The following is a 25,403-nucleotide window of genomic DNA, read 5'->3' as shown; positions in this document are numbered from 1 at the left end:
ATAGCTCTATGGATACTATTGCATGCTTTTGACCTCTTGCTAGCCAAAAGAATTGAATTCTTACACAAGTATAGATTTGTTTTCAAGCTCAACTCAAATCCAATGTCTATCATACCTACCTATATAGCACTTGATATTCCAAGTATAATATTATTGTTATGCCTCTAACCTTTTCAAAATATCATTTTTGTGTAATTTAAAGGTCATAAGAAAGTGAGGTTTGGAAGGAAAATACCGCTATGCATGTTGTGGGTTTGACTAATTATGAGTAATGAGGTAGACCATAACCACGTTTACTGGGGAAGTCTTTCAACATTGCACCATTGGGTATGTATTTCATCGTGTGTTGATCATCATTTCTTTTGTGTTGTTGATGGTTATCTCTTGTAAAATAAGTGGAGGTTATCAAGAGTAAGTATGCATGCATGTTAGAGAAGATCAATTGGCCGCTAACGGAACCCATGCCTAATCATGGTGAAAGTTTCAGCAAAGAGCATCCTCAATAGAAGGAGTGAAAAAAAGTAAAATAAAAGGAGTTAGTGAAGAGAGAGAGAGAGAGAGAGAGAGAGAGAGTGGAAAAAGAAAACAAAAGAAAAAGAAGAGTTAGAGAAAAAAGTGAGAGAGAGAGTTAGAGAGGATGTTCAACGTCTGTTTTTCATGTTGTCCCAGTATGGATGGCCTATAGTTGAGATATCCATCTCCTTTGGTCCTTTGTACAAGCAGCATGAAGATACCCCATTGCGATACTTGGTTGAAACATGTGTGTTTAAAAGTTTTGGTAACTAGGAGCTGAGTAATACGAGGTGTACTCCTTAGCAACCAATAAAATGAGGCAATATTTACTCATAAGAGGTCAAACACATGACTCATAGATATCTCCACACAAGAGATGCATGGTACCCGATCCTTATTATTATTGTTGACATGAATTGCATATCTCAAAACCTTGTTTTATTCTCTCTACTTTTTATTTTGTTAGAGGTTTAGCACATATATTCCCTTAATTTCTTGTTTTCAAGAGTCATAAATATCCAAAGAAAAGAGAGGACAAAGAGTCTTCCAACAATTCTATAGGATTCTCCTAAGCATGCTTTATGATTCATATTACTTATCGTACAATGTTATCTACTATTATGCATGCTATGTAGAATGTAAGAGTTATCAATTTATGAGTTCATCTTACTTCTTGCCATCCTTTATTGACTGAACCTTGTGATACTTTGCATGATTATTTAGAAGCTATATATATATAATAAACTCAAGTTCATGTTAGTTTTATCACCTTTATGCTCGGGACGAGCATAAGTTAAGCTTGGGGATGTTGATGCATGTAAAAGGCATACATGAAATTTGTCCTTTATCATATTGAATTCCCACATTTTCCACCATATATGATGATAATACCATGTTTTTACGGGGATTTACCAATGATCCCCTTTATTTGGTTTGTAACTCTACAGAATAGGAATTCCATGTTTTGTGTATTTTTCACTTTCAGAGACCTATACGGGGTCAAATGAACCTGAGATTTTTTTAGCATCATTTTTTCATCGGGAGAAGCACCCTCGGACCTGGAAGCACGCCTGGATGGGCCTGAGGCCCAAAAGATACCAGGTGGCCCGCCCTACATGTTTGGGCGCGCCACTCAGCCTCTTTCGGTCGTTGATCGCCCAAATCACTTGATTCTTTCACCCACCGACGTATTTTAACCTAAAAATCACTATATATATGGCCCCGAAGAGTTCTCGGGAGGAGAGTGCAGCATAAGATAGAAACACGTAAACAGAGGATGCATCAGTGAAGATTGGAGGGGGAAACTCCGCCAAGATCACTCCCGGAGGGATCTCCACCTTCTCAAATGTCTTCATCATCATCACCATGATCAAGGGGGAGTAATCCACCTCTAGACTACGTGTTGGTGGCAGTATCTTGATCTATTTCTCTCATGTTCTTCATAGTTCTTTGTTCCGTATGAGTTGCCTTAGATAATTATGGCCATATTTGTAATACCTATTTGGTGGATCCTTATTCTATGATATTGTGCTATGAGATCTGATCATATTATATGCAAGATGTATTGATAGATGCATATTATGTACCCGTTCTTAAGTATTTTTTCTGATCCAACATTTATGCAACAGCATGTGTGGGGTTATGCATGTATTAGAGGGAGCAACATGGTTTTATATGATTGAATAGTGACAAAAAATTCATAATCTATTAAGGTTTTGCCTTTTCTTTTGCTATCTCACTAGGGATAAAGTGAACGCATGTGCTATGTTTCACGTGACAAAAGTGATGTTCTTGTTTGTTCAAGGTAGCATATTTGATATTGAAACATCATGTCAAAGTACTTATGGCTATGCTATGTTAATTCTTAATAAAAGATTGCATGAATTTTTCCCTTTCTTGTGGAGTATAAGAGAGATGTGTTGCATCATCTCTATGTTAGGACGTGATACCCATATGGATGTGTATCTTTTACATGTTATTATTTTGCATCTTCATATCTCATTGATGAATTGTTATTGTCCACTACAACTTGAAAGAGAGAATAGTCAAGTGAACCCATTCGGTCCATTTTTTATCATAAGAAACACCTATATATGTCTTTTATCTTGGTTTTTTTATGCACTATTTTAATCCGATAAAACGAAAATATTTACTTTTCCTATTTGCATCCAAAACCCCAAAAACAATCAACCCTTTTACTGTTTTTACTTAGTTACTTTATTTTATCTAGTTTTACTTGTTTTATTACTATTTGTGTTTTATTTACTTACACGAAACCTTGTGCTTGTCAACCACACGGTGGAGTTGGGGACACAAGGCTTTATTTTATTTTGCAGGATTGCTAGAAAAAGAGAGGGAGAGATAACTCTTTGCTCAATTCCCTGGGAGTTCGGTATAAACCCTCGAGTCACCCTTGTGGGGAAAATTGCTTCCTGGATTACACACTCTGCACTTGGGGTCCCAACGTTTCATGAGTTTTTTTGCTGGTGTTGTAAAGCTTCATCAGTGACGGCTCGTCACCCGGCGACGGTATTAATGGCGAAAACCAACCGGCTCACCTGCCTATCCCCCGGCTTTATAAACCCCTGCTCTTCACTCTGCCGAACTTCACCCCACCTCTTCGCCTCGCACCCTCGAAAGCTCACGCAAACCTATCCAAATTGGGCGCTGAACAACAACGAAGCAGGATGGTCCAGCGACGGTGGGTACAACCCGCATAAACTATCCATCGGCGAGACAGAGGTATTGTACACCAACCACCTGATGATGCCGCCGGATTGGCGGCTGCCAACGAGACGGCGGATCAGCACGGGCAGGTACGCGGCGCCGCTCGTTCCAGAAGACCGGCAGCTGGAGGAGTACATCGCCCAGTGTTGGGTGGCGCTACCGTCGTGGCAGCGGGAAGATCTAAACTAGGAAGCTCTCACAACAACCTACGTCCCTTACGGTGGTTCGTACCACCGTCTCTGGCGTCATAGGTACTAGGATGGGCGCAACGTCAATAAGTCAAGGCTCTGGCGGAATCGGCGAACATCATGTCGGGCCGCCGAGGAGGAGTATGCCAAGTGGTGGTCCACAATGGATAGTGGCGCCGTCATTGACATGGACATCGACTCGAGCTCCACCTTGGTGTCCTCCTTCTAGGATGGGGACGACGACGACGATGGCGACGGGGCGGACCCCCGCCCTCGACTAGAGTGCATTTGACGGCCGCCGTAGATCTAGATTTAAGTTTTGTTTAAATTTTGTGAACTTTCTTTTAAATCATTGTAAAAAACTCTAAATTTAAATGAAAATCATATTAATTTAAAATTGTTTATTTTTATCGTTCAGGGTCAATTTGGGGGCAGCCGGTGGGAGGAGCCATCCCTCAAACCGGCAGCAAATTCTGCCGGCGCCCCCCAATGCCTTCATCCGACGCTGCTGCCGACCTTTGGGGGCAGCGATGGAGATGCTCCTAGTAGACTACAACTAGTACTATTGCTCTGGCTGTATTCTACTCCCTCATTTCCTTAATTTTATGGTTGTTTTAGTATAAATTTAAAATAATTATGAAACGGAGTGAGTAGTGCGTGGGTGATGGGAGATTCAAACCTGAAAACAAATCAGGTTTCGGTCAGAGACGGGTAGCCACGTGCACCGCAGTTGGTTTACCATTAAAAGCGGAATCTTGCCACGGCAGCCCGATTTCAAATGCGGCAGTGAAAAGATCCTTCAGAGACCCACCCACTGCACTGATGTTCTGTAGCAGTGCTTCCCACTGAAGAGCAGAGAGGGAGCGGTGAAGCTGAGGAAGAAGAAGAGATGAACGGCGGAACATCGGCGGTGAGCCGGTTCATCAAGTGCGTGGCGGTGGGCGACGGCGCCGTGGGCAAGACCTGCATGCTCATCTGCTACACCTGCAACAAGTTCCCCACCGTTGAGTGCCATCTCCACCATATCTTCTTCACCTCTCCAGCCGGTTTGATCTGGTTTTGATAAAACCGTTGCTCCTGATAATGGATCGATGCAGGACTACATCCCCACCGTGTTCGACAACTTCAGCGCCAACGTATCGGTGGACGGGAGCATCGTCAACCTCGGCCTCTGGGACACCGCTGGTCAAGAGGACTACAGCAGGCTGAGGCCTCTGAGCTACAGGGGAGCTGATGTCTTCATCCTCTCCTTCTCCCTCACCAGCAGAGCAAGCTATGAGAACGTGCACAAGAAGGCACTCACTCACTCACATTGCACTCCTATTTGCCTCTTCTTCTTTTTTTTTATCTTAAATCAAGTGCATAACTAATGACCTGACTTTAATTTCTTCCAAGCAGTGGATGCCGGAGCTTCGCCGCTACGCGCCCGGCATTCCTGTACTTCTTGTTGGAACCAAGTTGGGTATGTTCTTGACATTTTTTCTAGATTTTTTTAGTTTGATGCTGCTTAAATCCACATATCAATTTTGCAATTTATGTATATCTCTGGCTGGTGTTGTTGTACAATCAACTTCCCAAATGAATGTGCAGATCTCCGAGAAGATAGAGCTTATCTTGCTGATCATCCAACTGAGTCCATTATAACAGCTGAGCAGGTTTGTGTCTTTCACACTCAGATGACAGCAACCAGCTGGACATTTTCCAGCTATAAGAGTACGAACTAACTCTGTAAATGTTAGGGAGAGGAGCTCAGGAAGCAAATAGGGGCGGTGGCCTACGTGGAATGCAGCTCCAAGACACAAAGGGTATGTTTTCTGCTGCATCCAGTGAATGAAAGCATTGGGGTTTCAAGAGTTTGTGTGGGCTAACAAGACTAAAACACATTGTCTTCTCCCCTTGATGATTGTTGATAGAACATCAAGGCTGTTTTCGACACTGCCATCAAAGCAGTTCTTCAACCTCGGAGGCACAAGGAGATAGCCCGCAAGGAAACTCGGACAGGAGCCGGTCGGTCTGTAAGGTATGATTCCCGTTTACGATCATCTGTTCGAACCAATCACCAATTGTTTTGTTTTGTTCAGCCTCAACTTCTCCGCCTGGGCATTTCAATTTCCAATTTACAATTCCACTTTGTTTTTGTAGGTGGTACTTTTGCGGAAGAGCTTGTTTGGTGTAAGCCAAGAAGAACATTTTGAAGGCCTTTGCGCAATGTTATGTTCAGATGGTCCATGGCTGTGTCAAAAAAATGGGACAGAAGGTGATGGCAGAAGTATCTCATCGCTAGCAGCTAGAACTATACAACTCTTGTGCACTGTGGCGCCTACTTGTGTTCCTAAGGTAATATGTAAAACTATATGAAAAGAAAAGAAATCATTGAAGCAACTGTGTTTGGTCGTGGCTAAGGTTTCTTGATATGATACCTAGACAGCAGCTTCTATTATAAATTTCCATCGAAATACTCAAAGATTCTTTAGGCTATTTACTAACATGAGAAGGAACATGAACATTACATGATCAAGACATGCATAAAAGGATAATTTACCTCAGTACTGCACCATCTGTAAAAGTGAAACACCAGCAGTTTGGTAGTTTACAACATCTGGCAGCTATTACTAATTTTATGCCAATACTACCACTGGTGAACCATAACTTGGTGGTTTACAACATCTGGCAGCTAGAACTAACCTGCTGACATTACCACTAACCAACCATCCATTGAATCTGTCGCAACATTTGGTAAAAAAAAAAACTTATGCTAATCACACAACACGCAAGCCACAGTACGAACAAAAGCCGACACATTCTCTCTTGTACAAAACAAGCGCGAGGTCAGGATAGTTCACCGGCTTACACGACCTCGGGAGGGTAATTCTTCTTCGCCTATTACATTACATACATAAGCTGGGGGCTGCAATTTGAGAGCCCATGGTAACTGTAATCTTTCCATCCAGAAAAGGGAGCTTCCATATCTTACAAGGAGCCTGCACGCAACATCAATTACTAGTAAGTAGTCGATCATTTCCATCAAGGTGATCTTTTTACAAGAAAATAGTGTGCTTTACCTTGTAACATTGTAAATGTCTTGGAATGTATGCACACCGGCTGTCTGCTTCATATATCCTCCCTTAAAAACTCATTGTCATCACTAATTGTAGTAAAATCAGTTGGGTTTCTGTTGGTTACACAGATATCCTGTCTTACGAGCCTATCCAAGGGACTGGTCATTCTCCCTTGATCTCTTGTCAAAGATTTAGCTGTACCATTCCTCACTGAAGAAAATCCTGGACTGGAACTAGCAGAACCCAACTGCAGCAGATTCCATGTTGCTGAATACATTCCTGTGTTCAAGGCCTCAACATTTTCCCTTCTATTTATATCAAACGATGATGTCATCCCTTTTGACGCCCCTATTCTGAAACCATACTGTGTCCCACAGCTCTCCGGCAAATTTGCAATTTCCTTCTGCAACAAGGAGCTGAGCACACCAACCCTAGGAAGTGGGCGTAACGGTTTGTGCAAATTTTCCTGGAACCCAGGCCGGGATAAATCTTCCAATGTCAACGGAACCTTTCCATATAGGTTACTTCCATACGATGCGCTAGCTGATCCTATGCCATTTAGGTGACTCCCATATGACGGGCTAGCTGATCTTAAGTACTGATTGTGTGCTCCATACGATGTGCTAGCTGATCCTATGCCATTTACATTACTCCCATTCAGGTTACTTCCATACGATGTGCTAGCTGATCCCATGTACTGATTTTGTGCTCCGTACGATGTGCCAGCTGATCCCATGTACTGGTTATGTGCATAGTATGAATTCCGAAGTTGAAATTCCATCTGGTTCCTGCTAGACCCTTCATAGTTTGGAAAGCTGGCTAACATTTGTGGATCTGTCAGTCTCAGGAGATGAGTCGCAGGCATGGTTTCCCTTGGATAAAAACCTGATTGTCCAGCATTTCTTAGATCATACAAGTTACCATCTTCCATGGTTGGCATTGCACTTGGAAAACTTCTTGCCTGGACTGGGTTAACTGCTCTGTCTGTATAGTGGTCAGGTGACGAAATTACTAGCTGGTGAGTGGGATGGTAATTATTAGAAGCTCCGGCCACATGATTCGAAGTTAAATCAACTGCGTTAGTGCTAGATCTGAACTGAGCACGACATGTTGAGGTTGATGAATCCCTTGGAGCTGCCTCGAAAGAATCCCACGTCAACTTCTTTTCTCCCTTATGGCTCCGGCAGTCAGCTGGCGCTTCGGCAATAGACTGATCCTTATGCTGTGATAATAGTGGCGAGGTCGCAGCAATAGTAACTAATTCTCCCGTGCTCTGTGGTTCCTGAGTAGGCTTTAAATGACCAGGAGTCTGTAATCTCAAAGCATGCATATTGGTAACCTGTGTTGTAGGTGCTACACTATCCCGTGATGCTTTCTGGTAACTATCTGGTGCCAAAGGCTTCTTCTGGGAAGTAGTGTCAATCACATTTGATGCAAAATCTGGACCATCCTCAGCAGCTATTACAGTACAATCTTCATCTTCCACTATCTTGGATTTATCATGACTAATATCAGAAGAATCAGTCTCAGTTATCAGCGGTCTCTTATCTTGATTTCTCAGAAGCAGTTCAACAATGTCCATTGGGATGTCATCAATTATGGCCTGTTTTTCATACATCAGTTGTTGCTTTTGTTTCTTTCTCTTCTTAGGTATCTTCTGCTCAAGAGCGGTCACATTTCGGATACCACGCTTAACTGGAGAAACCTGAGAAGATAAATGAGGCAAAACATTAATATTTTAAAATATTTAGCAGAGAAGCACTATTTTCATTGCATTGACACAAATATTGCACCATTGCAAATAATTAATAAATTATGTGGAGTGAAGATTGGAAAATTCATATTAACCTAAGATCATGAAATCACAAACGAGAGGTGGAGGGGGGTACATCAAGCATGTATTCATCTTGCTTGTCATAGTTCTATAGGAGGTTTTTATGTCCTTCTGGTAAAATGATTTTACTAATTTAAATAGAACAAAATGAGGGTTCTTAGTTCTCACCTTTGCCAGGCGCTGCTGCACAGGGTTTCTGGATTCCATTTGGCATTGATCATCTGTCCTGAGTATAGATGTCTTTCCAGTATTGTTTTCAGTGTTTAGATCGCCATGTTGGGCATCGACAGTTGAAGGAATGTTCCTCTTACTCAAACTCACCTTTTTAACCTTTGACAAGGACCTCTGTATACAGTTCTCAGATTCCATTTGGCATATACCATCTGGGCCATCTGTGTTATGCACACTTCTCTCCAGATTATTGTTCTGACTATTTTCATCACCTTCCCCATCCCCAGTACTGGTAGCGAACAGTAGTTTTTCCTGGCACGGTTTCTTAATTGACGATACAAAACCGTTGTGGACATCTTTAGCAGCAACCTTATCCACAGTATACTCTGAATTAGCAGCAGAAGAATCAAAATCCTTGTGTTCTATATCCCTTTTCTCAGTTCTTAATCTCTTGGGAATCTTTTTCATCCAGTTCATAAGTGAAGATCCCTCATCATCTACAACATCAGCTCCTTTGTACTTTCTCTTCTTCTTAGCAGATTTTGACGAGATTACTCCAACCGCCTGTCGGCTAACAGGAAGAACACCATCATGCTGGACATTTGCAGTTGATGGCCTTTTCCTCTTACTCAAACTAATGGTTTTTTCTTAAATAAGGACCTATCAATGGAGTTATCAGCTTCCATTTGGCTCATGTCATCTGCGCTTTGTGTATTTCTCTCTAGATTATTATTATTCTGAACACTTTCATCACCTTGCTGAGTACTGATAGTACGAAGGCCATTTTTCTTGCTCAATTTCCAACCCGAGGATAGAAAATCGTGATGCGTATCCTTTGAGGCAAATAAATCTGCAGTAGATTTTGAAGCAGAAGAATCGATATCCTTTTGTTCTAAATCTTTCTTCGCAGTTCTTGATTTCTTAGGAATTCTCTTCATCCAGTTCATAAGGGAAGATTCATCATCTACAACCTCTTTCTCTTTTGCCAAACTGATTTCTCCCACTGCCTGATGGCTAACAGAAACATCATCATCTGTACTCCTATCATCCTCACAGGGATCAGCAACTTTTCCAGCATTAACTTCAATATCAGTTCTAGAACCCCCTACTGGATCAGTATTGATAATTTCCGATAGCAGTCGAAGTTTTATTTGCTTTCTCCGACCTATTTTCACATCTGAACTGCCAACCTGTGCAGTAGGTTTGCCTTTGTTGTTCTTACAAGTTGATCTAACAATTCTTTTTGGAGCTGCTTCTTCACATGGACCACTGTTGCAGACCTGATCACCGTTCTGTCCATCTATTGGTTTAGGAACATTGGGAGTGAGGTCAACATTCAGAACCTCCTTGTTTTTTTTAGTGTCTTCTGCATTGCGTTTCATAGTTGCTTCAGTAAGTTTTGGACTGGATGGGATTGTGATGCCATCTCCTTCTCTATTTGCTCTAATCTGGGAATCTTCAGGCAAAGTCATGATACCAGCAGAAGCATTATCTGACAGATTGGCGGGTGTAGCTTGATTACTGGAAGAACCCTGTAAATCTGAGGATACAACAGCTACGTTAGCTAAGTTTATACCAGAAAATCTTATTTAGAAATTTATCAAGCTCTACCATACCTTTCATGGGTGGATCAGTGTTCGCCTCATAAGGTGAGTTGCATTTGGAATTGCTTTCTGGGGTAGTCTTCAAAAGTGTTGATCTATCAGCATTCTTCCCTTGAGCTATTTGTTGTGTGCAAGGAAATAAGCTTTTGAAATCAACACTAATAGGCACTTTAGTACTCCGAACAAATCTAATGGAGCAACCGTCCCTTGAGACATTCTTCCCCATAGAAACAGTTCTAGATGTCACATCATCTGAGAGTTTGGTCTTGCCCATGCACTTTGAGCAATCCCATCGTCGAAACATTGACACCAAAAAGGGTATGAACTGTTATGGCGTTCGTCAAACTGTTGCTGACCACTAAAAATCTGAGACAGAGAGCAAAACTTTGCATCCATCTTCCGAAGAGCCACAAACCCTCTGGCATAAAAATAATAATCACCAATAAGATGCACATCATATGCAATAGCACATTGTTTGCTTCAATGAATACAGAGGATAAGCTCATTAGAAAGTTGTAATTGAGCTGGGTGTACCTATACACCACTAGCATTGGATGTTATTTTTTGACATTACAAAACTGTACCTAAAATAAAATCTACGGAAAATCACAGGTACACTACAACATTACACAATGTCACAGAAAAATAATTGGAGGAAAAGTGTGTAGCTCATACAAAAAATAAGAAGAATAGCAAAATGTATGTGATATAACTATAGTACTAAAATGTGTATAACTTATCAGAAATTTGAGTACAGCGAGAATACTAAAAGAAGTGAGAATGTAGGTTAACCCCATCTCAGAAAATTCCTCTCTGAACTTATATAGGCAGAACTACTTCAACAGCAAGTGTAGAGATATTCATTCATAGCTTGTACCAGAAACATTGTTGTTCAGGCAAAGGGGTATTTACTGACATGCGTAACTAACACAATTGAAAAAAGTAACATGTTCTGATGTGAGAATATGTGAAAGACGTCCACTGATAAATCTTTAATGTAATTTGTACCAAGTGAAGAGATATTCATTCAGAGCTTGTACCAGAAACATTGTTGTTCAGGCAAAGGGGTATTTACTGACATGCGTAACTAACACAATTGAAAAAAGTAACATTTTCTGATGTGAGGATATGTGAAAGACGTACACTGATATATCTTTAATTTAATTTGTATAGTGTACATAAGCACACATGAAGTCATAAATATGATGACTATAATTGGTATACGAATGAACTATTGATGCATATGAAAATAATTAAGTGTACTAATGGTAATATTAAAATGGGACCAAAGTGAATAATATCACATAGAATTAGGCCATGGGTGTACTATTAAAGAAGAGGTAGCACCATAAGACATGCATGTGTACATGTCCATTGAAGGAAAGAGAGATGGAAAACTTTAAAGCCAGCTAGCTAGAATGCAACTGGTTTTCTCATCAACAAGAAAAGGTTGCCTTGTTTCTGAAAAAACACATGGCAGCACAGTGGGGCAAACATATTAGTGAGGCAAAGCTAATATATCAGCAAAAAGGAGTTGACTAATGACGGACATGTTAATTAGATGTAGTAACCTGAAAGGATGAATGTATTTCAAATATGAACTCCAGAAACTCTTGGCACTAAAATGACTAGAAAGGGAAGCCTTCGAACAAAATGCAAATTTGGAGAGGCAATATATTTGAGCTTCTAACCACCCCATTAGATGCAAATCTTACAACAAGTTTAGTACTGGACCAAGGCATAAGAAAGATGGGAAGAAAGTTCATGGAAAATGCAAATTTTCTAGGTTTATTTTCACTCATCAGCTGGTTCTATGAAAATGTCAGATGCACAGATACAAATCAATTCCAGAATAATGCATGCACCCACAGAAAAAAAAATGTGAAGAAAAAACACAGTAATTATTCAACACAGAGACTTACAGAAACATGCATTTGTGTAACACTGATGATCATGTGCTTAAATGCATCCATACACAAGACTTTAGTGGACAATAGAGTACACAGGATAAATGAAACACCAAAAGTATAACTTAAAAAAAAAGCAATGCTAATTACCGAGATTAATGAAATGCACATGACTAAATATTGAATTAGCGGACTCATCTGCTTACATATAAATAGACAGCCATGTATATATGATAACCATGTAACAGGTGAGTGTGCAAACTGTATATGTATGCTGACGTGTCAAACAGTGCTATATGGCATGATAGGACAGTTAATACGTGCAAGCATCTGAACACCAAGAAGATTACCTTATGGAGAAATGCTCGCATGGCTGCTCATCTGCTGATGTGCCACCAGTTTCAGCAACTACTGCATCCAGACGCTTCAGTAGTTCCGCTGGTGCAGCAGTGGCTCCTCCAGGAGGATTACTACCCGTACCACCACCTCCATCACTCTCCTCTCCTGCAGCCACTTCCATTTGCAACTTGCACAGCACAGCACAGCACACCCTTCCTGCAGGTCAGGCCAACGACGATCTTGCGACAGAATGGAGCACCTCAAACACCGGAGCAGGCATATTGAATCATGCAGAAGTCTGAATACGACGTCAGAAAGCTAGCTGGGTAGACCGCCTGAAACAAAGAAGAGAAAAAACACAAATCTCAGGTCCACACGCATGGAAGTGAACGAACTGAGCTCATGCCTCATGGAATGTACGTAGAGAACAGGAAGAACCACCTCAAACGCCGAAGTACGTTGTGTCTTGGATCAAGCTCTGAATACTCATCTCAACAGAAAGATAGCATCAAAGTTGAAAGCCTGAAACAAAGAAGGAATAAACACAACGTCAGGTCCACGCATGCAAGCAAAGACATTCAGCCAGCTCATGGAATATAGAGAACACAAGAGGACGAAGGCACTTCAGTAAACACTACAGACCGAAGCCAGCCGAAGCAAAGCTATTACAATTAATGAGTGCAACTCTACAGCAAGTAACGTATGGACCCTCGGCGGATACGCAACCAAACACGCATGCAGCTACTACTGATGTACGCGTCCCTTGCCAAATATACGGCCTAGGTAAAAATAGGTGCGCGTTTGTTGCAAAGAACACGCAGCCAAGGAAGCAAAGCTGTGCACTCCTCCGAGTCGACCTCGCTACAGACTGAAAACTCCAAGCTTTACTTTTTTTGGGGACATGAAATATAGACGCGCGCGCGGCCACAAGGTAGCAAGAGTTGGAGCTCGAGTCCCGAGAGGCCCATGCACAGCTGGATATACTGACAAGACCCCACACAGACAAAAAAGCAAGCAAGGCAAACAGTAGAGCCCTTCTCTCTCTTCCCCACCGCTCTCGGCCTGCTGGCTGGAAGGCTCGTCGCCGAGATCCATGAAATGATAGCCGTGAAACCTAGCGAAAAAAAAAGCGCCGATCTTTGGACGGGAGGGAGAGGGAACGAGCAGATCCGCTTCCGAAAACTTGCTGGACCACGCAAGCGAAACTAGGCATAGTAGCACAAAAAGATGAAACCTTTGCAACCATGAAATCATTAAATCGAGAATGAACATATCGAGTATGTCCAGACACGGATTTAATCCATGGGGGATTTTTTTTTTTACCCAGCGGACCGGCGTAAATCTAGCAAGGAAAGAAGGGAAGAAACGGAAAGATTTGGCCGGAGGAAATAAAAGGGAGAGATTGGGCGTGAAAACGACGGAGCCCCCGCCCTCACCAGATCCACCAAAAAAAAGAGAAGGGATTAAGGGAGACGGGATCGGGTAGATCAGACCTACCTGGGAGGAAAGAGGAATCGCCTCGCGCCGCTGCCTGTCCGGTCCACGGCGAGCGACGTCAGGACCGCCGGGGAGTAGATCGCGCCGTGGCGGGGCGAGGGCGAGCTTCCAGGGTAGGACGGCTGGCGGCTCCGGTCAGAATTTGAGAACTGGTGGTGGGGAAAGGTAGGTGCTCTAGGGTTTTGTGGGGGCAGCGGGATGGACGGAGAGAGGGAGAGGGTGGGGAGGGAGGGAGGGAGAGAAAGAGGATGGACGCAGCGGAGGGGTGGTGATGGAGGAGAGAAAAAGGGGAAGGGAGGAAGGTGTGATCGGCTGTGCTATCTGACTGTGGACACCAGTGTGTCCAACTGTCTAAGGAGGAGGCATGGCTCATGTGCGCTTGGTGCCACATCAACGTGATATGTTTTGTTTGTAAAATTTGCATTTGCTGCTCTTTGTTGGATCTAAGTATGCACAACAAATATACAAAAAAATAAAACAAAAAGGAAATATAGTGCGCAAACACTCGATCATTGAGTAGTGTCCACGTAATATCTTGTACTAATAGAAAATAATATACATACTACGAAATCTAGGGATCGATCCCGGGCGGCGGGCTCGGTGTGAAGCGGCCACGCGCCACTAACCAACTGACCCGGGCCTGGTTCCTCCACCATTTTTAGTTTTTATTGTAGATGTTTATCAGTACAACTACCAATTTTTTGTATCATTTTGTTAATTTTTTGACATGTGTTAATGTTTTTTTTTGTTTTTTGGTTGCATGCATTCTTGACTTCGGTGCAAAAAATCACAGAAAAAAAAGAATGTTGAGTGCGAAAATTCGACCAAGGGGTAACAACCACATGGCATTTTCTATTTCAATAAAATAATAACTCAAAATGGAGAGAGATAGAGAGGGGGGTGAGGAGTGATATCTGCAAGGTCACACATCGCGTGCAACTAGTTTTCAAAAGTAACAGTATCGAATCCACGATGAAGCTTGATTATTAAAGGTTTAATTGCCTCTTGTTATATTTAATTAGAGGCACCTGCAAGTTGTCGTTAAATCCAAATCAAAGTAATAATGGTTATTCTGAAAATTTCTGAATAAAGTAAATGAATGACTAAAGTACACGATACTAAGTAGATGGTAGTAAAGTATATGAGACTCAATAAGGGTAAAATATTCACGGGGAGTTGCGGATCCACCACTAGCCTGAGATTAGGAATATTGGTTTTGTCTTTCATATATGTCTGTGTGTGGCAAGGTCCTCGGATGGATGATTCTCGGAAGCACCTTTTTCACATCCCTCATGGCCACTACCTTTTCAGTTCTCATGTCTTGCTAGGTCCGGTAATTAAGTGTCTCCCCATGGTCATGGTCATAGGTATTGGTCCTTGTTATTCTCGTGTACACATGATTGACACAGGCGGTGGATTGTTGTCACATGTACATCCACGTGCCACCAACCATATGCAATGATGATTCTTACTAAAGTCACGTAGACAACACACAACATCGTTGATAAGAACCGACACACTTCATAACTAATAGACAATCAACAAACTTTATTTCATTTCATAATTTGTCTAGGGTTTCTCCATCTCCCAAGAACAAATGGATCTACTCACACGTGGAGGCAAATAACATCATCATGAATCTATGAATGGAAAAAATGGAAGATCGAATGGATACAAGTACAAATCCAACTCAAGGTTAAGGATCACAACAAGATCCCAATGATGATGGTGATGATGATGGTGATGAAGATTGATTCCTTGGCCTCCAATGATCCCAACAACAGTGATGATGGATCCCTTCTTGCGAGTTCCCCCTCCGGATCCCTCCCATAGGTCAGGTTTCGTGGTTTTTTGTTGGCTCTATGTCTCATTTTCAGATCTGACTACACAGACGGATTATATTTGACGAGGCGGCGTTAACGACGGGTGGTACGGCCAGGTGGTATGGGCGGGCCTGACTTTACCACTTGTTGTTAAAGCCTCTGGAATCATATCTTCGCTAATTTTGCCTTGGCTCGGTTTGGTTCATTGTTGAAATGTCTTTATTGCTTCAAATTATCATTGTTTCACCTAGAATTGGTCTCCTTTTGCATTGGTTGCAAATCCTCCTCTTTATTTGTAAGATTACCCGAAACAAATAGAATAGGTCCATGCCAATGCAGTAAAATACGAAATCCTAACACTACTTGACATGGGGATATCATGTTGGGTCCTCATGATCACTATCCCTGGTATGAAACCAGGAAGGAGTATATGAAGCCCAGGAGCATCCGAAGCCCAAGACCTAGATAAAATAGGCAAAGTAATAGCGTGTAAAGGGAAACTGACATTGTAAATTGTAACCGGCCCTAGTTAGCCTCTAGGACCTAGCCTACTATATAAAGGCTATGATGAGACGCCAGGGAGGGCACACAATATTTGTTCCATAGCAGAATCCTTGTAACCCTAGTTGTTCCATTGACTTTGCCCACCATCAATATACGTCGGATACCTTGTTTGTCTGACCAATCGACAAAAACACCAGTGCCCCCTCCCCCCTTTTTCCTAAAAACCCTAGTTCATAATAATGGACATTACCGAGATTAACTCTTGTCACTACTCATGCATTTAGGTGCTATAAAACATGTTTATTTTTGCGCTCATCAACATCCCCAAGCTTAGACTCTTGCTCATCCTTGAGCAAGGTAGCAACTTGAGTGAATAGGGTCAACTTGTTCATGAGTTGCTAGTCAATAAATTAAATAAACGAGAGCAAAACATCAAGTTGTTACTTCATCAAACATGTGAATAATCTTGGATTCTAACTCACACATATGAATCAAATGGTTCAAAAGACTTCCACATCTTTTCACAGGAGACTTGCATATTGGATAAAATATTATAGTGTGGTTCATAAGTTTCAATCACGTAAGTATGATGGGTGTGCATCAAACCTTTTTAGAACAACATGTGACTTCCTTGAATTTTCAAACTTGCACGTTCACTTTTAGTCTCTCTCACTGATGTAAGCATGTCTACTCATTCATGGCACATTTTCTCTTTCTTTCCTTTCTCTTTGGTCTTTTGCCTTCCTTTTCTTTCTATCTCCTTCATTTTTCTTCCTCCCTTCTTTTATTTATTAATTGTCGTGCCAGGAACTAGACATGCTTTTGAACGACGCATGAGATGGCATAAAATAAATCAAGGAGAAGATTTAACTTCAAGGGATTTCTATTTTCGTGCCCTCGGGTCCTTAGTTGTGCTCAGTTTTCCCCAGCCGCTTAGTTTTCCTCAGGTTTGCCCAAGCCCTTGTCTGAAACCCTCACAAGTGCTGGAATAGTCGGTTGTCCGATGGGTCAACAACTTTGACCGTTATCTGTTGACTAGTGGGGCAATGTAGAGCCCGCAAAGACACGTCAGACCATCCATCTTTGTTTGACCGTAAGCATCGTCGTATCCACGACCAAAATGCGAACGAGTGGGGCTTCGGTATATCGAATAACAAGTGGGGCCATGACGCCGATACAAGGGGCAATACACGGGTAGGATTAAATTTGTCAACGGAGCTCTACGGCGATGGCACGGATAATGTCCGCCCATAGACCATCCGCGTCCTGGTAGAGTTTCCAAATCCACTTGAGCATCAGAGCGATGTTCATGAGTTTGGTATTGAGGATTCCCAATCCACCAAACGCTTTAGGTTTACACACCGTAGCCCAGTCTACCATGTGGTACTTGCTGATGGCGTGTAATGCACACGTCCGTTGGGAACCCCAAGAGGAAGGTGTGATGCGCACAACAGCAAGTTTCCCTCAGTAAGAAACCAAGGTTATCGAACCAGTAGGAGCCAAGAAGCACGTTGAAGGTTGATGGTGGCGGAGTGTAGTGCGGCGCAACACCAGGGATTCCGGCGCCAACGTGGAACCTACACAACACAATCACAGTACTTTGCCCCAACGTAACAGTGAGGTTGTCAATCTCACCGGCTTGCTGTAAACAAAGGATTAGATGTATAGTGTGGATGATGATGTTTGTTTGCAAAGAACAAGTAAAGAACAATTGCGGTAGATTGTATTTCAGATGTAAAGAATAGGACCGGGGTCCACAGTTCACTAGTGGTGTCTCTCCCATAAGATAAACGAGATGTTGGGTGAACAAATTACAGTTGGGCAATTGACAAATAAAGAAGGCATAACAATGCACATACATATATCATGATGAGTACTATGAGATTTAATCAGGGCATTACGACAAAGTACTTAGACCGCTATCCAGCATGCATCTATGCCTAAAAAGTCCACCTTTAGGTTATCATCCGAACCCCTTCCAGTATTAAGTTGCAAACAACAGACAATTGCATTAAGTATGGTGCGTAATGTAATCAACACAAATATCCTTAGACAAAGCATCGATGTTTTGTCCCTAGTGGCAACAACACATCCACAACCTTAGAACTTTTCGTCACTCGTCCCGCATTTAATGGAGGCATGAACCCACTATCGAGCATAAATACTCCCTCTTGGAGTCACAAGTATCAACTTGGCCAGAGCCTCTACTAGCAACGGAGAGCATGCAAGAACATAAATAACATATATGATAGATTTTTTTTTTTTTTGAAACTTATGATAGATTGATAATCAACTTGACATAGTATTCAATATTCATCGGATCCCAACAAACACAACATGTAGCATTACAAATAGATGATCTTGATCATGATAGGCAGCTCACAAGATCTAACATGATAGCACAATGAGGAGAAGACAACCATCTAGCTATCGCTATGGACCCATAGTCCAGGGGTGGACTACTCACACATCGATCCGGAGGCGATCATGGCGATGAAGAGACCTCCGGGAGATGATTCCCCTCTCCGGCAGGGTGCCGGAGGCGATCTCCTGAATCCCCCGAGATGGGATTGGCGGCGGCGGCGTCTCTGGAAGGTTTTCCGTATCGTGGCTCTCGGTACTGGGGTATTCGCAACGAAGGCTTTAAGTAGGCGGAAGGGCAGGTCAGGAGGCGTCACGAGGGGCCCACACAGTAGGCCGGCGAGGCCAGGGCTTGGGCCGCGCCGCCCTAGTGTGTGGCCACCTCGTGGCCCCACTTCGTTACTTCTCCGGTCTTCTGGAAGCTTCGTGGAAAAATAGGACCCTGGGCGTTGATTTCGTCCAATTCCGATAATATTTCCTTACTAGGAATTCTGAAACCAAAAACAGCAGAAAACAACAACTGGCTCTTCGGCATCTCGTCAATAGGTTAGTGCCGGAAAATGCATAATAATGACATATAATGTGTATAAAACATGTGAGTATCATCAATAAAGTAGCATGGAACATAAGAAATTATAGATACGTTTGAGACGTATCAAGCATCCCCAAGCTTAGTTCCTACTCGCCCTCGAGTAGGTAAACGATAACAAAGATAATTTCTGAAGTGACATGCTATCATAATCTTGATCATACTATTGTAAAGCATATGAGATGAATGCAGCGATTCGAAGCAATGATGAAGATAATGAGTAAACAAATGAATCATATAGCAAAGACTTTTCATGAATAATACTTTCAAGACAAGCATCAATAAGACTTGCATAAGAGTTACTCATAAAGCAATAAATTCAAAGTAAAGGCATTGAAGCAACACAAAGGAAGATATAAGTTTCAGCGGTTGCTTTCAACTTCAACATGTATATCTCATGGATAATTGTCAACACAAAGTAGTATAACCAGTGCAATAGGTAAACATGTAAGAATCAATGCACACAGTTGACACAAGTGTTTGGTTCTGGGATAGAAAGAATATGTAAACTGACTCAACAATAAAGTAGAAGAATGGCCCTTCGCAGAGGGAAGCATGGATTACTATATTTGTGCTAGAGCTTTTCATTTTGAAAACAAGAAACAATTTTGTCAACGGTAGTAATAAAGCATATGTGTTATGTATAAGATATCTTATAAGTTGCAAGCCTCATGCATAGTATACCAATAGTGCTCGCACCTTGTCCTAATTAGCTTGGATTAACACGGATTATCATTGCATAGCATATATTTCAACCAAGTGTCACAAAGGGGTACCTCTATGCCGCCTGTACAAAGGTCTAAGGAGAAAGCTCGCATTGGATTTCTCGCTTTTGATTATTCTCAACTTAGACATCCATACCGGGACAACATAGACAACAGATAATGGACTCCTCTTTAATGCATAAGCATTCAACAACAGTTAATTTTCTCATCAGAGATTGAGGATTAGTTGTCCAAACTGAAACTTCCACCATGGATCATGGCTTTAGTTAGCGGCCCAATGTTCTTCTCTAACAATATGCATACTCAAACCATTTGATCATGAAAATATCCCTTACTTCAGACAAGACGAACATGCATAGCAACTCACATGATATTCAACAAAGGTAAAAGTTGATGGCGTCCCCAGAAACATGGTTACCGCTCAACAAGCAACTTATTAAGAAATAAGACACATAAGTACATATTCTTCACCACAATAGTTTCTAAGGCTATTTGTCCCATGAGCTATATATTGTAAAGACAAAGAATAGAATTTTAAAGGTAGCACTCAAGTAATGTACTTTGGAATGGCGGAGAAATACCATGTAGTAGGTAGGTATGGTGGACACAAATGGCATAGTTTTTGGCTCAAGGATTTGGATGCATGAGAAGAATTCCTCTCAATACAAGGCTAGGCTAGCAAGGTTGTTTGAAGCAAACTCAAGTATAAAAGGTGCAGAAAAGCTCACATATGAACATATTGTAACTATTATAAGACTTTACATTGTCTCCTTGTTGTTCAAACACCTTAACCAAAAAATATCTAGACTCTAGAGATCAATCATGCAAACCAAATTTTAACAAGCTCCATGTAGTTATTCATTAATGAGTACAAGGTACATGATGCAAGAGCTTAAACATGATCTATATGAGCACAACAATTGCCAAGTATCACATTATTCAAGACATTATACCATTTACCACATGCGGCATTTTCCGTTTCCAACCATATAACAATGAATGAAATAGTCCAACTTTCGCAATGAACATTAAAGATAAAGCTAAGAACACATGTGTTCATACGAAACGACGGAGCGTGTCTCTCTCCCAAACAAAGAATGCTAGGATCCGATCTTATTCAAACAAAAACAAAAACAAAAACAAACAGACGCTCCAAGTAAAGCACATAAGATGTGACGGAATAAAAATATAGTTTCACTAGAGGTGACCTGATAAGTTGTCGATGAAGAAGGGATGCCTTGGGCATCCCCAAGCTTAGACGCTTGGGTCTTCTTAAAATATGCAGGGATGAACCACGGGGGCATCCCCAAGCTTTGACCTTTCACTCTTCTTGATCATATTGTATCATCCTCCTCTCTTGACCCTTGAAAACTTCCTCCACACCAAACTCAAAACAAACTCATTAGAGGGTTAGTGCATAATTCATATATTCAGAGGTGACATAATCATTCTTAACACTTCCGGACATTGCACAAAGCTACTGAAAGTTAATGGAACAAAGAAATCCATCAAACATAGCAAAACGAGGCAATGCGAAATAAAAGGCAGAATCTGTCAAAACGAACGATCCGTAAAGACAATTTTTTTTTGAGGCACCAGACTTGCTCAGATGAAAATGCCCAAATTGAATGAAAGTTGCGTAAATATCTGAGGATCACACACGTAAATTGGAAGATTTTTCTGAGTTACCTACAGAGAGGCATATCAAAATTCGTGACAGCAAGAAATCTGTTTCTGCGCAGCAATCCAAATCTAGTATTGACTTTACTATCAAAGACTTTACTTGGCACAACAATGCAATAAAATAAAGATAAGGAGAGGTTGCTACAGTAGTAACAACTTCCAAGACTCAAATGTAAAACAAAAGTGCAGAAGTAAAATAATGGGTTGTCTCCCATAAGCGCTTTTCTTTAACGCCTTTCAGCTAGGCGCAGAAAGTGTGTATCAAGTATTGTCAAGAGACGAAGCATCAACATCATAATTTGTTCTAATAATAGAATCATAAGGTAACTTAATTCTCTTTCTAGGGAAGTGTTCCATACCTTTCTTAAGAGGAAATTGATATTTAATATTACGTTCCTTCATATCAATGGTAGCACCAACAGTTCGAAGAAAAGGTCTTCCCAATATGATGTGACAAGATGCATTGCATTCAATATCCAAGACAACAAAATCAACGGGGACAAGGTTATTGTTAACCATAATACGAACATTATCAATCCTCCCCAAAGGTTTCTTTATAGCATTATCAGCAAGATTAACATCCAAATAACAATTTTTCAATGGTGGCAAGTCAAGCATATCATAGATTTTCTTAGGCATAACAGAAATACTTGCACCAAGATCACATAAAGCATTACAATCAAAATCATTGACCCTCATCTTAATGATGGGTTCCCAACCATCTTCCAACTTCCTAGGAATAGAGGTTTCAAGTTTTAGTTTCTCTTCTCTAGCTTTTATGAGAGCATTTGTAATATGTTTTGTAAAGGCCAAATTAATAGCACTAGCATTGGGACTTTTAGCAAGTTTTTGTAAGAACTTTATAACTTCAGAGATGTGAAAATCATCAAAGTCTAAATCATGATGACCTACAGCAATGGAATCATTGTCTACAACATTTTGAAAAATTTCAGCAGTTTTATCACAAGCAGTTTCAGCAGTTTTAGCAGTTTCAGGCAATTTTGCACGCTTTGCACTAGGAGTAGAAACATTGCCAACACCAATTATTTTACCATTGATAGTAGGAGGTGTAGCAACATGTGAAGCATTATCATTACTAGTGGTGGTAATAGTCCAAACTTTAGCTACATTATTCTCTTTAGCTAGTTTTTCATTTTCTTCTCTTTCCCACCTAGCATGCAATTCAGCCATCAATCTAATATTCTCATTAATTCGAACTTGGATGGCATTTGCTGTAGTAACAATTTTATTATCAATATCCTTATTAGGCATAACTTTCAATTTTAAAAGATCAACATCAGAGGCAAGTCTATCAACCTTAGAAGCAAGAATATCAATTTTATCAAGCTTTTCTTCAACAGATTTGTTAAAAGCGGTTTGTGTACTAATAAATTCTTTAAGCATGGCTTCAAGACCAGGGGGTACACTCCTATTATTGTTGTAAGAATTCCCATAAGAATTACCATAACCATTACCATTAGCAGCAGGATATGGCCTATAGTTGTTACCGGAATTATTCCTATAAGCATTGTTGTTGAAATTATTATTTTTAATGAAATTCACATCAACATGTTCTTCTTGGGCAACCAATGAAGCTAAAGGAACATTATTAGGATCAACATTAGATCTACCATTCACAAGCATAGACATAATAGCATCAATCTTATCACTCAAGGAAGAGGTTTCTTCAACAGAATTTACCTTCTTACCTTGTGGAGCTCTTTTCGTGTGCCATCCAGTGTAATTTATCATCATATCATCAAGAAGTTTTGTTGCTGCCCCCAAAGTGATGGACATAAAGGTACCTCCAGCAGCTGAATCCAATAGGTTCCGCGAAGAAAAATTCAATCCTGCATAAAAGGTTTGGATGATCATCCAAGTAGTCGAGTCCATGGGTTGGGCAATTCTTTACCAAAGATTTCATTCTCTCCCATGCTTGAGCAACATGTTCATTATCTAATTGCTTGAAATTCATTATGCTACTTCTCAAAGATATAATTTTAGCGGGAGGATAATATCTACCAATAAAAGCATCCCTACATTTAGTCCATGAATCAATACTATTTCTAGGCAGAGATAGCAACCAATCTTTAGCTCTTCCTCTTAAGGAGAAAGGAAACAAATTTAATTTTATAATGTCACCATCTACATCCTTATACTTTTGCATTTCACATAGTTCAACAAAATTATTAAGATGGGCAGCGAGCATCATCGGAACTAACACCGAGAAAATTGCTCTCTCATAACAAGATTCGAGTAAAGCGGGTTTAATTTCAAAGAATTCCGCCGTAGTAGCAGGTGGAGCAATAGGTGTGCATAGGAAATCATTATTATTTGTGCTAGTGAAGTCACACAACTTAGTATTCTCAACAATACCCATTTTAGCAGTAGTAAATAAAGCAAACTAGATAAAGTAAATGCAAGTAACTATTTTTTGTTTGTTTTTGATATAGAGAACAAGACAGTAAATAAAGTAAAACTAGCAACTAATTTTTTTGTGTTTTGTTTTAGTGCAGCAAACAAAGTAGTAAATAAAATAAAGCAAGACAAAAACAAAATAAAGAGATTGGAAGTGGGAGACTCCCCTTGCAGCGTGTCTTGATCTCCCCGGCAACGGCGCCAGAAAAAGAGCTTGATGGCGTGTAATGCACACGTCCGTTGGGAACCCCAAGTGGAAGGTGTGATGCGCACAGCAGCAAGTTTTCCCTCAGTAAGAAACCAAGGTTATCGAACCAGTAGGAGCCAAGAAACACGTTGAAGGTTGTTGGTGGCGGAGTGTAGTGCGGCGCAACACCAGGGATTCCGGCGCCAACGTGGAACCCGCACAACACAATCACGGTACTTTGCCCCAACGTAACGAGTGAGGTTGTCAATCTCACCGGCTTGTCGTAAACAAAGGATTAGATGTATAGTGTGGATGATGATGTTTGTTTGCAAAGAACGATAAAGAACAACTGCGATAGATTGTATTTCGGATGTAAAGAATAGGACCGGGGTCCACAGTTTACTAGTGGTGTCTCTCCCATAAGATAAACAGATGTTGGGTGAACAAATTACGATCGGGCAATTGACAAATAAAGAAGGGATAACAATGCACATACATATATCATGATGAGTACTATGAGATTTAATCGGGGCATTACGACAAAGTACATAGACCGCTATCAAGCATGCATCTATGCCTAAAAAGTCCACCTTCAGGTTATCATCCGAACCCCTTCCAGTATTAAGTTGCAAACAACAGACAATTGCATTAAGTATGGTGCGTAATGTAATCAACACAAATATCCTTAGACAAAGCATCGATGTTTTATCCCTAGTGGCAACGAGCACATCCACAACCTTAGAACTTTCTCGTCATCGTCCCAGATTTAATAGAGGCATGAAGCCACTATCGAGCATAAATACTCCCTCTTGGAGTCACAAGTATCAACTTGGCCAGAGCCTCTAATAGCAACGGAGAGCATGCAAGAACATAAATAACATATATGATAGATTGATAATCAACTTGACATAGTATTCAATATTCATCGGATCCCAACAAACACAACATGTAGCATTACAAATAGATGATATTGATCATGATAGGCAGCTCACATGATCTAACATGATAGCACAATGAGGAGAAGACAACCATCTAGCTACTGCTATGGATCCATAGTCCAGGGATGGACTACTCACACATCGATCCGGAGGCGATCATGGCGATGAAGAGACCTCCGGGAGATGATTCCCCTCTCCGGCAGGGTGCCGGAGGCGATCTTCTGAATCCCCCGAGATGGGATTGGCGGCGGTGGCGTCTCTGGAAGGTTTTCCGTATCGTGGCTCTCGATACTGGGGTATTCGCGACGAAGGCTTTAAGTAGGCGGAAGGGCAGGT

General features: G+C 41.2%; 1 protein-coding gene and 1 pseudogene across 1 annotated transcript; one reads left to right on the top strand and one right to left on the bottom strand.

Moving 5' to 3' along the window:
- Positions 1-4,317: 4,317 nt before the first annotated feature.
- On the top strand, positions 4,318-5,604 carry LOC124681209 (rac-like GTP-binding protein 1). The gene is made up of 7 exons (XM_047216150.1): positions 4,318-4,431; positions 4,526-4,723; positions 4,827-4,890; positions 5,019-5,083; positions 5,168-5,233; positions 5,342-5,448; positions 5,571-5,604. Exons 1-7 carry the CDS (start codon positions 4,318-4,320, stop codon positions 5,602-5,604), a joined length of 648 nt encoding a protein of 215 aa, XP_047072106.1.
- Positions 5,605-5,884: 280 nt separating this feature from the next.
- LOC124681207 lies at positions 5,885-12,867 on the bottom strand (annotated as a pseudogene).
- Between the last annotated feature and the right edge of the window lie 12,536 nt (positions 12,868-25,403).

The sequence above is a fragment of the Lolium rigidum genome, unplaced genomic scaffold, assembly GCF_022539505.1.
Source record: "Lolium rigidum isolate FL_2022 unplaced genomic scaffold, APGP_CSIRO_Lrig_0.1 contig_35691_1, whole genome shotgun sequence".
NCBI lineage: Eukaryota > Viridiplantae > Streptophyta > Magnoliopsida > Poales > Poaceae > Lolium > Lolium rigidum.
The sequence above is the reverse complement of the archived record's forward strand: the minus strand, read 5'-3'. Positions and strand labels throughout refer to the sequence as shown.

What these genes read in the sequence shown, in the direction of transcription:
- LOC124681209 (XM_047216150.1), top strand. Translation starts at nt 4,318, where the DNA reads ATGAACGGCGGAACATCGGCGGTGAGCCGGTTCATCAAGTGCGTGGCG. An exon ending in CCTGCAACAAGTTCCCCACC is followed by an intron (nt 4,432 to 4,525) that starts GTTGAGTGCCAT and finishes GGATCGATGCAG; the next exon opens with GACTACATCCCCACCGTGTT. An exon ending in TCTTGTTGGAACCAAGTTGG is followed by an intron (nt 4,891 to 5,018) that starts GTATGTTCTTGA and finishes ATGAATGTGCAG; the next exon opens with ATCTCCGAGAAGATAGAGCT.